At 51.3% G+C, this 11,433-nt stretch overlaps 2 protein-coding genes across 2 annotated transcripts; one reads left to right on the top strand and one right to left on the bottom strand.

The window, feature by feature from the left end:
* The first annotated feature begins 169 nt into the window (after positions 1–169).
* Nfkbib (NFKB inhibitor beta) lies at positions 170–8,164 on the top strand. Its single transcript, XM_057762333.1, has 6 exons — positions 170–429; positions 5,095–5,200; positions 5,284–5,617; positions 6,873–6,961; positions 7,042–7,317; positions 8,005–8,164. Exons 1-6 carry the CDS (start codon positions 251–253, stop codon positions 8,104–8,106), a joined length of 1,086 nt encoding a protein of 361 aa, XP_057618316.1. The 5' UTR covers positions 170–250; the 3' UTR covers positions 8,107–8,164.
* Positions 8,165–8,440: 276 nt separating this feature from the next.
* Positions 8,441–10,975, bottom strand: Ccer2 (coiled-coil glutamate rich protein 2). Its single transcript, XM_057761098.1, has 5 exons — positions 10,903–10,975; positions 10,681–10,721; positions 10,437–10,524; positions 9,618–10,138; positions 8,441–8,530 (listed from the first exon to the last, which is right to left on the bottom strand). Exons 1-5 carry the CDS (start codon positions 10,973–10,975, stop codon positions 8,441–8,443), a joined length of 813 nt encoding a protein of 270 aa, XP_057617081.1.
* Positions 10,976–11,433: the final 458 nt, after the last annotated feature.

Here is an 11,433-nt window from a genome sequence, read left to right as displayed (position 1 = left end):
CGCCATAAGTAGCCATATTGATAAAGGGCGTCTGGAAAAAGTGGGGAAACTCAGAGAGCTAGTGTCTACCTTATTATTCTGATTGGTTCTGGTGCTGTATAGGGGCGGAGTGTAGCTATTTAACACATTTTGATTGGATAGATGAGGGGGCGTGTTGGGGAATTCCCGGCAGGGCGGAAGCACTGGAGCTCACGGCAAAGCCCAGCGACTGGCGGGCGACCACAGGGGGCCACCCGAGGTGGCTGGGGCCATGGCCGGGGTCGCTTGCTTGGGAAAAACTGCGGACGCCGATGAATGGTGCGACAGCGGCCTAGGCTCTCTAGGTCCCGACGCAGCGGCTCCCGGAGGACCAGGACTGTACGCAGAGCTGGGCCCGGAGCTGTCGTGGGCGCCCCTGGTCTTTGGCTACGTCACTGAGGATGGGGACACGTGAGTAAACCTTAAATTACTAAACGGAGCCCCAGGATCCTACCTGAGTCTCCATTAACCTATGATTCCTGTGGCTTATTATCTTCTAGTTCCTAACTCTTGACTTCCGATGCTGGACTTCCTGACCCCTAACTCCCAAATACTAAACTGTGAGAAGATTAGTCTTACTTTCTCCCACAGTCAGGCGTCTCACCTTTCTTGAATTCTAAATTTGTGCTCCTGTAATCCATATCCTACCTACTGATCCCCAAACTGGATCTGAACCTTCCCGACCAGGCCCCCGGACCTTTGTTAGCCCTCTAGTTCCACACCTTCTGACTCCTTGCTTCCAAATGTTGTCTTTGATCTTAGCTACCCTTGTAAAGCCAGATTTTGACTTCCAAAATTAGTCCTTGGCCCTGAGTCTACAACTCTGCTACTTCCAGCATTGATCTGCAAATAAGAAATTGAGCTGCTGGGCGCAGTGGCACTCAGCACTTGGGAGGCAGAGGCAGGCAGATCTCTGAGTTTGAGGCTACTTGATCTACGAAGTGAGTTTCTGGCCAGCCGGGGCTACATAAAATTCAGAATCTCTTCCAGGACAGGCTTCAAAGCTACAGAGAAACCCTGTCTCAAAAAACTAAAAAACAAAAACAAAAATAAATAAATAAATAAATAAATAAAAATATTCAGAATCTCATTTCCACGAGGATAGATTTGTCTGTTAACCAAATGTTCCTCCCAGACCACCACCTTCCAGCGGCTGTTTTTAGCTGAACTGAGTGTGATGGAACACACTTGTAATCCCAGCCCTCCAAGGGGCTGAGGCAAAGAGGATCTCTAAGTCTGAGGATAGCTTGGGAGGACCTGGTATCAAAAATGAGGGAAGAGGAAAAGGAGGAGAGGGAGATTGAAAAATAATTTTAAGAATCAGGAAATTGTGTTTAGCCGGGTGGTGGTGGCGTACGCCTTTAATCCCAGCACTTGGGAGGCAGAGGCAGGCGGATCTCTGTGAGTTTGAGACCAGCCTGGTCTACAAGAGCTAGTTCCAGGACAGGCTCCAAAACCACAGAGAAACCCTGTCTCGAAAAACCAAAAAAAAAAAAAAGAAAAAGGAAATTGTGCTTAGTCGCTAAACTGGGGAGAAGAGACAGCTGTGGTGACGGTCTATGTAAGGGATTGTACCCGGGATTTTTTGTCCTTTGTGCTTTGCGTGTGCCCAGTGACTCAGTGCCTGACCCATGAGGGGAACACAATAAACACGAATCTTAAAGAACCAGATGTTGTTTCCTTAATTTTCTTATTTTTCACTTTCCATTTTATTGGTTCTTGTTCCTTTATTATTTCATTCTGATCACTTTAGATTTAGATGTAGATGATGTAGATTTTGTAATTTTCTTTTTCCTCTTTCCTTTTTTTTTTTTTTTGTGATATATAGTCTCATATAACCCATGGTGGTCTTGATCTTGCTATTCAGCTGAGGATAGCCTTGAACTTTTCATCCTCCTGCTTCCAGCTCCCAAGTATATATCACTATGCCGTGTGTGTGTGTTTGTGTGTGTGTGTGTGAGAGAGAGAGAGAGAGAGAGAGAGAGAGAGAGAGAGAGAGAGAGACTAGAGGAGAACCCTGAGCTGTTGATTTGTTTTGAGACAGGGCCTTTCACTGGCCGAGCACTCACCACAGAGGCTAGATTAGCTGCTTGAGAACCTCAGGGATCCTGACCCCTTCTCCTTCTCTGAGACCAAGTCTCTCTGTATAGCTCTTGGCTGGCCTGGAATTCACTGTGTAGACCAGGCTGGCCTCAAACTCAGAGCGATCCATCTGCCTCTGCCTCCTGAGTGCTGAGATCAAAGATGGGTACCTACACACTCCATCCAGGGATCGTGTGCCTTCACCTCCCTAGTGCTGAATTATAAGCATTTAAAACCACAACCAGATTTTTCTTAGGTGTGTTCTGAACTAAGGTCACTGGTCACTGTGCTTTACCTACCAACTATTTCCCAGCCTTGCCCACCACCACCCCCCCTTAGCCCCTTTTTTAGTCAGTGTCTCACTATACAGCCTGGGATAGCCTTGAACTCTATAATTTTTTTTTTTTTTTAATCAAGACAGGGTTTCTCTATGTGTAGCCCTGGCTGTCATGGAACTCAATCTGTAGAGCAGTAGACCAGGCTGGCCTGAAACTCAGAGATCCGGCTGCCTCTGCCTCCTGAATTATTTTACTTTATGATATAAATGTTTTTCACTTGCACACGTGTGTGTGTGAGCTGTATATGTGCTTGTGGGATCCATGGGAACTGGAGTTATGGATGGTTGTGAGCCACCATGCAGGTGCTGGAAATCAAACCTGGGTCTTCTGCAAGAGCCACAAGTGTTCTTAGCTGCTGAGCCATTGGTCCAGCCTCTAGCCTTACACTCTTGGTCTTCCACATGTGGTGCATGCTTCCTGCTCTGCTGGGGACTGACTATGCCTGCCACGCTAGTGCTTTACCAACTCACCTTTCCTCGTTGCTAATGAGCTTTGGGTGCTACAAATATTCCCTACGGAGAACTACTGATATACTGTGTTTTTGTTTTCGCTTAATAGAGTATATTTTCTATTTTCTCTTGATTTCTCCTTTGGCCAGTAGATCATGAAGAAGCATGTTCATTTTCCATCCTTTGGCCAGCAGATTATGAAGAGGCATGTTCATTTTCCATCCTTGGAGGAGTTTCCAGATGTCTTTCTGTTACCGCTTTTGAGTTTTATTTCACTGTGGGCAGAGAATATTCTTTGCTTGATTTGCACTCTCTAGTTTCTCTTTCCGTGCTGGGCATCAAACCCAGGCCTCCTGAGTGCTAGGCAAGTACTCCATCAGGAATGGTGTTCCCATGGCAATTCATTTTGATTTACTGAGACTTGGTTTTTTGGCCCAGAAATTGACCCTGAGTGTTATGTGCGCACTTATTTATTTATTTTTTTTCGAGACAGGGTTTCTCTGTGGCTTTGGAGCCTGTCCTGGAACTAGCTCTGTAGACCAGGCTGGTCTCGAACTCTCAGAGATCCGCCTGCCTCTGCCTCCCGAGTGCTGGGATTAAAGGTGTGCGCCACCATCGCCCGGCTTATGTGCGCACTTATAAAGAGTTTATAAAATGGGGTTGGAGCGGTAGCTTGCTGGTTAAGAGCACTAGCTGCTTTTGCAGAAGACCTACCTAGGTCCAGTTCCCAGCACTCACATGGCAACTAACAACTATCTATAACCCTAGTTTCCAGGGGTCTGATGCCTTCTTCTGGCCTCTGTTAGTTAGCTCCCGCCTGCACGTGGTGTGCATCTATCCATTCAGGCACACATACACTAAATAAATAAATAATCTGTGATTTAGAGGTAATGTTGGTTAGCAGTGTTGTTCAAAGCTGGGCGTCTAATTCCAGCTCCAAAGAAGACTGAGGCAGAAGGATTCTTAAGTTCAGGTCCTGCCTAGGAACAGAGTGAATTCAAGTCCAGCCTGGGAAACATGAATGGCAAGGCCCTGTCGCAAAATATAGGGAACAAAGAGGCTGATGAGAATGTGCTTCCCTGCATGCATGGAACCTTCGGTTCCATCCGCTACTGCGAAAACAAGACAGCAACAACCACACACCCTGCTCTCCAAGTCTGCTGTCTCTTTGCTGACGTTTTCTGTTTCCTCGAACAATTCGTGACAGAGACCTATTGAAATCTCCAAGTCTATGGATTCATCTGTTGGTTTTCATTCTGTTAGCTGTTGCTTTATGTAATCTGGAGGTCTATTTTTAGAACCATAGTGTGTGTGTGTGTGTGTGTGCGTGTGTATACGTGTGTGTGTGTGTTGTCAGTCAAGCCTGTGGTGCACATGTTAGGCATGTGCTCCCCAACCCACATCCCAGCCCCAGCCCTTGTTTTCCACTTTTTTGTATTTTGTTTTTTGTGTCAGGGCTTCACTGTGGAGCCCAGGCTGGTCTTAAACTTGTGATCCTTCTGCCTCAGCTTCTGAAGTACAAAGATTAGAAGCTGGGGATGTTATACCTAGTTTGTCTTTGTGTGTATATATTTGTGTGTAGAGGCCATTGGTCGGTGTTTGCTGTCTGCCTCATTTGCTCTTCGCTTTGTTATTATCTGAGATGAAGCTTCCCAATGCAGCCCTCACTGACCTGGAACTCACCTGCAGACCAGACTAGCCTGGAATTCACAGAACCCACCAGCCTCTGCCTCTTTCACACATGCCACCATGCCCAGCTGTTCTTGGTGACCAAATCTCATTATTTAGTATTTGATCCTGCTGGTCTAGAACTCACCATGTTGCCCAGTATGGCCTTGAAGTAACAATCCTCCTGCCTCAGCTTCTCCAGGTACTGGAATTTAAGCTGGCTAATTTCCTTAGTAAACACTGGTTCTTTTTTTTTTTTTTTTTTTTAACTTTTTCTTTTTCTTTGGGGCCTGTCTTGGAACTAACTCTTGTAGATCAGGCTGGCTTCGAACTCACAGAGATCAGTCTATCTCTCCCTCCCAAGTGCAGGGATTAAAGGCATATGCCACCACTGCTCTGCTGAAGACCCTTGTCTTATCTCAGAACACCAACCAACCAACCAAAGTAGCTCCTGGCCCTGACTCCCGGACACTGAAATGTTTCCAACGGTGGCCACAGTTTGTAGCTTCTTGTTTATTGACCTCTCCCTTTATCCCCAGGGCCCTGCACTTGGCCGTGATACATCAGCATGAGCCCTTCCTGGATTTCCTCTTGGGCTTCTCCGCCGGCACTGAGTACCTGGACCTGCAGAATGACCTAGGCCAAGTGAGCCACTGGGGATGGTCACTTTAGGGAGCCGGGTCCAGGATTGTCATTGTGGCCCTAACCCCTGCTCTCTCTCCCTGTAGACAGCCCTGCACCTCGCAGCCATCCTGGGGGAGGCATCCACGGTAGAGAAGTTGTATGCAGCCGGTGCAGGAGTGTTGGTGACTGAGAGAGGGGGCCACACCGCACTGCACTTGGCCTGCCGCATGAGGGCACACACATGTGCATGCGTGCTGCTCCAGCCCCGCCCCAGACGTCCAAGGGATGCCTCAGATACCTACCTCACTCAGAGCCAGGACCCTGCCCCAGACACCAGCCAAAACCCTGTTGCTGTGAACCCTCAACCTAACCCAGAGAACGAAGAGGAGCCAAGTGATGAAGACTGGAAGCTGCAGCTAGAAGCAGAAAACTATGAGGGTGAGGGCCCTGGGCCCTGGGAAGGACGAGAACTCCCTGGCCATTACCTGACTTGAAACCCGGGGCTGTGCTTATCTGGCAAACACAGAGCCCTGGGTTCAATCCCCAGCATAAACTGGGCGTGATGGCACATGCCTAAATACCAGCCCTTGCAAGGTGGAAGCAGGAGGATCAGGAGTTGAAGGTCATCTTTGGTGCTGTCGAGCTAGTTTTAGATCAGTCTAGGTTCAGGAGACCCTGTCTCACACACCCTTCTCCGGGCATGGCTATATGTGCCTAATCCCAGCACTTGGTGGCAAAAGCCTGAAGCAGAAACATCATGAGGTCAGCTTCAACCTGTGCTACATCGTGAGCCCCTGTTTAAACAAAACAAAACAAAACAAAAAACCTGAAAGCAAAACCAGCTCCTAAAAGCAAAATCATCCTAAGTCTCCAGAAATCCCAGCTTCTGGACCAAGGACCCCCAGGAGTATTAAGAATTGATATACAGGACTCCTCTTCCCCAGATCTGGTCATCAAACCACTTGCATCCCAGACGGCCAACCCACAGATCCAGAAATGCCTGGATACAGTGGTTGAGCCTGGACTACCTATCTGCAAGGTGCCTTCCCTCCAGAACTGTTTGTTCCCTAGTGTAAGCCTCTAGTTCAGCCTAACTGGGATAAGAGGATCCACCCCACTTTCCTAGCCCTGGGCAGAGGGTGCAGAGTTCACCCTCCTCACTCAGGCCTCATGAGAAAAGAACTTGGCTTCTCCATAAATAGGCTGAGGTCACCTGATAACCAGTGTCCCTGGTCCTTTGTGGGACCTCTATTGTTATTGTCCTTGTTTGTTTTAATTTATGATGCTGGGGATGGAACTCAAGAGCTGTTTTTGTGTAGCCGGGCGATGATGGCGCACGCCCTTAATCCCAGCACTCGGGAGGCAGAGGCAGGCAGATCTCTGTGAGTTCGAGGCCTGATCTATAGAGCTAGTTCCAGGACAGGCCCCAAAGCCACAGAGAAACCCTGTCTCGAAAAACCAAAAAAAAAAAAGAGCTGTTCTTTGTGAAGGAAGACCTCAGACTTGGTTCTGTTGGTCCACAGAGTGAGTGCTCTCATTCCGAGTCCCCAGGCTCCTCCCTGTAGATCCAGACACCGCACCACTCAGGCTTACCCTGCCAGCATGCTGATACCTGAGCCCAGGCCCCAAACCTGGTACCCTTCCCTCGGGTCATGGCAGAGCTGAGGCTTCTTAACTTGTCATTTGTCCCCAGGCCACACCCCACTCCACGTAGCTGTCATCCACAAAGATGCAGAGATGGTCCAACTGCTCCGGGATGCTGGAGCTGACCTCAATAAACCGGTGAGCCACTGTGGTGGGCCAGTGTGGGGAAGGCACTGTCCCCTGTGTGCTCTCGCTGACTGCTCTGGCACCTCCCCCAGGAACCCACGTGTGGCCGGACCCCTCTGCACCTGGCGGTGGAAGCCCAGGCAGCCAGCGTGTTGGAACTTCTCCTGAAGGCCGGTGCTGACCCCACCGCCCGCATGTATGGGGGCCGCACCCCACTTGGTAGCGCCCTGCTTCGGCCCAACCCCGTCCTTGCCCGCCTCCTCCGTGCACATGGAGCCCCTGAGCCTGAGGAAGAGGACGATAAGCTTGGCCCTTGCAGCAGCAGCAGCAGCAGCAGCGACAATGACAGCGACGACAGAGATGAGGGCGTGAGTCAGGAACGGGTATCCCCTGGAGGGGTCGGGGTAAACAGACAACCAGAAACCTGGCAGATGCTGCCAGGGACTTAGACAAGGGACACAGAGATGAGGAGAAACTGTCATAGACTTGGCAATCTGTCATGGTGGCAAACACCATAGCCTTGAATCCTGGGATTCAGGAGGCAGAGGTAGTCTGTGAGTTTGAGGCCTGCAAGGGCTGCATAGTGAAACCCTGTCAAAAAGGAAAAACAAAATTGCACAAAGACGAGCTAAGTTAGACTTCCTCCAGAAGGCGGTTGTGAGCACAGGCAGTGAGGGTCTGAGCATGGTCAGAGTGGCCGGAACACTGGTGGTCGGGAAAGACCTCCGCCAGCAGTGAGGGAGCATTACTGAAGAATGCAGACAACAGCACACCCTTGTATAGGGGCCAGCGTAGCATGAGGAGGGCTGAAGGTGGGTGAAGGCAGAGGGGCGTGGGGAGAGAGCTGTGTCAGGTGACTAATACCCAGAGCACATAGGGTAGTGGTGGGAGAAGGTGGTGCTGAGAGCCATGACCTCCAGCATGGTGCATTCAGGGTGTTAAAGGAGGGGCAAGGGAACGCAGGCATCACAGCAAGACCCCATTAGGCGCTGTGGCCTTGGCAGTGGGCAAGGTGGCAGCTACCTGACTCCTGTGCTGTCCCTCTCTCTTCCCAGGATGAATATGATGACATCGTGGTCCACAGTGGCAGGAGCCGAAACCGGCTACCTCCCTCCCCAGCACCCAAACCTCTTCCTGATGACCCCAACCCCACCTGACTTAAGTTTTAATATTAATATAATTTCCAGTTTAATAAAACTTTAAAGCTGACAAGCAGCGCCCAGCCTGATAGTCCCTTCTGCTTATTTCAGGTCCCGTCCCTCCAGAGCCACATGTGAGCCACGGTTTGCTTTGTGCTTTATTCACTCAGGGATGGAGGGGTGGGGTGGGGTCCCGAGTCTGAACCAGCCCTCACCCCACTCAGACTTCTCTCAGGCTTGGTTCTCAGGCACACCCTTGCTTCCCAGCCCCTGCCAGTTGGTGGGATGGGGGCTCTGAGGTCAACAGTCCTGAGCCTTAGGGTGTACGGGAAAGGAGGGGAATGGATGGGGGTCAGCCTTCCCTCCGAAGTGCCTCTCCCAGCATGGCGGTGGCCTTCTTTAGCTGCTCCTTCATGCGCTCTAGCTGTTCCACATCGTCTTCCTGGGGGAGATCAGAAATATGGTTACCACCTCTGTGACCACTGTAAATCACTGGTGGCCTAAAGTCCCTTCCTAGTTGTCTGTCATGGTTAGTGATGGCTACCATCTTTGTTCCCCCAAACCCCAAAGTTCTGTTCACCCACTGGACCGGTGTGGAGGTTCACATTTGATCTCTTGATCCTCTGCCTCTGCTTTCTGAGTGCTGGGATAACAGATGTATATCATCACAGCTGGTTTATATAGTGCTTGGAATTGAACCAGGGCATTGCATTCTAAGTATACATTCTACCACAGACCTACATCCTAGCTCTGGGTGACCCATCTGTGATGTGATGGCCATTTTGATTGCTGCTCCCAATTAAGGTTATATTTAATCAGTTAAAAAAAACTTTACGTGTATGGGTGTTTGCCGGCATATATGTCTGTATATCACCATGTCTGCCTGCTGCCCCTGGAGACCAGGAGAGGGCATAGGATCCCCTGGAAATGGAGTTGCAGAGTCACTAGGTGGATCCTGGGAATTGAACCTGAGTCCTCTGAAAGGGCAGCCAATGCTTTGAACTGTTAAACCATGTCTCCAGCACATAATTAAAAAACAAGTTTATACATTTATTGTGGGCATGTATGTGCACATGTGTATCCCAGCACGTGTGGGGTGGTCAGAGGACAACCTGTGGGAGTCAGTCCTCTCCATCCGCCATGCGATGCAGGACCTAGGGATTGAACTCAGGTCACCAGGCTTGGCAGCAAGTGCCTTTACCCACTGAGCATCCTTGCTGGCATGTGGGATATATTGGACCTTGCATGGCTTAGCCAATGGTATCTGTCACTAGCCTAGTGAACCAGGAGAGTGGCTGCTGGGAGCTTCACTGGGAGCTGTCTTACTTGGTACAGACTGGCGATGATGCTGATGTTTCTGGGTAATTAGTGGTGTCTTCCTGGTCACTGTCCTTGCTTGGGCGTTGCTACCTAGTCTTGGTTCATACTTGATCACTGACCCACTTCATGGTGGGTTTCATTGTGGCCCAGCACTAGGAGGTGTTAGAAGAGACCTCGTTGGGTGTCCCTGGAGTGGCCCCGCCACTCACCTCCTGCTCTGAAGCTGCCTCCTCCTCTGCCTCTTCCTCCTGCTTGGCCTTGGTGCCCGGCTGCTCCAGGTGGTGACGATGGCTCGAGGACTCTTCGTGCCTTTCTCCCCCCGCCATCTCACTCCCCTGCCACAGACTATGACCTCTACCCAGGAGGTGCATGCCCTTCTCCTCTGCCTGAAACCGGGCCGTCTCCTCATCACTGGCCTTCTCAGCCACCCGCTTCTGGGGGGCCCTGGCACCCTCTAGATGTTCCCACATATGCTCAAAGGTCTTCTGTGGCTGCCTCTTTTCTTCCTCCTCTTTCTCCTCTTCCCGGTGAAGCTGGCTGTGGAGCTGTGTATGGATGGCCTGTTCCCGCACCTCAGACTTGTGGGTCCTCTCTGCTGCTTCCTCCTCTTCCTTGTCCCTTATCTCCTGACTGGACCTCATCTTTCCAGTCTCCTGCTTGTTGAAGTCCTCACCCAGTAACCTCTTCTCCTCAAGGTACACACAGCCATGGGGCTCTGTCTCGAATATCTCTGGCAGGGAAAGATAGGGTTCTCTTTGTGTAACCAACTGAGAAATGGGGTTGCTCAGGAGTTCTGGGTCCTTCCTGACATCATGAAAGGGACTGCTTGGCACTGGGAGGGGGTGTCACAGGCTGTATATTCTCGGCTCTAGTCCCTGTGCTGTAGCCAGGCTCTTTCAGGTGTGTGGCGGGGGGTTAGCAGCACCACACTGACCCCGGGGCCTGGGAACTTTCCTACCATGCACTGTGGGCCAGTAGGAAGGTGGGGAAAGACGTTGGGAGCCCGAGGGGAACTAAGGGATTCCTACCTTTGTGGAGCAGAGCTGTGCAGAGGCCTCTCTGGGCCTGGCCCAGTGTCAGCACCTCCATGACCACCTCTGCTAGACAACGGGTTAGCTGGGGCAAGGATGAAAGGTTAGAGGGAGGTCAAGGGCAAGGGAGTTGGGCAAACAGAGTGGCTACAGGAGAAAAGAAAGAGGTGGGGATCCTGGGAGAAGCTGAGCAGAGGGGACCAAACAAGATGGGGAGGGGAAAGAAGGGCTCCTCGCTCACCTCCTCCTTGGAGGGTCTGGGCGCCAGGGGAACCGAGGAGGCTGTGGATGGATGAAACAGGCACTGTCCGTGGTACTGATCCCAACTCCTCCGTTACTGCAGCCCACCAGCCTGGCACCTACCAGGTGTGCTGCCCCCGTGTGTAAGCTCAGCCGCCTGTCTATAGCCCGGCCCCAGGTATACTGGCCTGCCACCTAATCCCTTTGTGGGCTCTGGACTCACCAGTCCCCAGCAGCAGTGCCAACAGCGGGGGCAGCAACAGCAGCGCTGCGGAGGTGGGTGCACGGCGCGGCATGGTGGGGAGTCCGGACCCTGGACCTCTCCGCTGGCTGAGCAGCCAGCCAGTGCCAGAGCCTTATAACCCAGGTGAAGTGGCCCCAGCGGGGGAGAAAATGACGTCACCACCCCCTCCCCGGTTTAGGGAGAGGGGACAGCTGTGGGGCGCTCCAGGACCCTCAATTATTCATGGGAACCCACACTCAAGCATGCACACCCCTCCAGGCTTCTGGCCCAGGAACACGGAGTGGGGGTGGGGGAAAGGCTCTCCCAAAGACTTACTTGGGAAATGGGCAACTCTCCTTTTCTCAACTCTTTCCACATCTGGAAAGTAGATCCTCCTAAATCTACCTCCTAAGAGGTGCGTGCTCCTTCTGGCCAAGTCCCTGCTCTGCCAGCCACCAGCTGTGCAGTGCTGGGACAATTGCTTAAGCTTTCTCACTTTTAGGAAGTTTTGGTGACAACCCACTCCAGAGC

Source organism: Chionomys nivalis, chromosome 2 (assembly GCF_950005125.1).
Source record: "Chionomys nivalis chromosome 2, mChiNiv1.1, whole genome shotgun sequence".
Lineage (NCBI taxonomy): Eukaryota > Metazoa > Chordata > Mammalia > Rodentia > Cricetidae > Chionomys > Chionomys nivalis.
The sequence above is the reverse complement of the archived record's forward strand: the minus strand, read 5'-3'. Positions and strand labels throughout refer to the sequence as shown.

Bases quoted from the DNA above. Each gene is read 5' to 3' on its own strand.
- Nfkbib (XM_057762333.1), top strand. From the start codon at position 251: ATGGCCGGGGTCGCTTGCTTGGGAAAAACTGCGGACGCCGATGAATGG. The intron at 430-5,094 runs GTGAGTAAACCT...CTTTATCCCCAG, and splicing joins GTCACTGAGGATGGGGACAC to GGCCCTGCACTTGGCCGTGA. The intron at 7,318-8,004 runs GTGAGTCAGGAA...CTCTCTTCCCAG, and splicing joins GCGACGACAGAGATGAGGGC to GATGAATATGATGACATCGT.
- Ccer2 (XM_057761098.1), bottom strand. From the start codon at position 10,975: ATGCCGCGCCGTGCACCCACCTCCGCAGCGCTGCTGTTGCTGCCCCCG. The intron at 10,525-10,680 runs GTGAGCGAGGAG...TCCTTGCCCCAG, and splicing joins CCAGACCCTCCAAGGAGGAG to CTAACCCGTTGTCTAGCAGA. The intron at 8,531-9,617 runs GTGAGTGGCGGG...GATCTCCCCCAG, and splicing joins AGGCAGCTTCAGAGCAGGAG to GAAGACGATGTGGAACAGCT.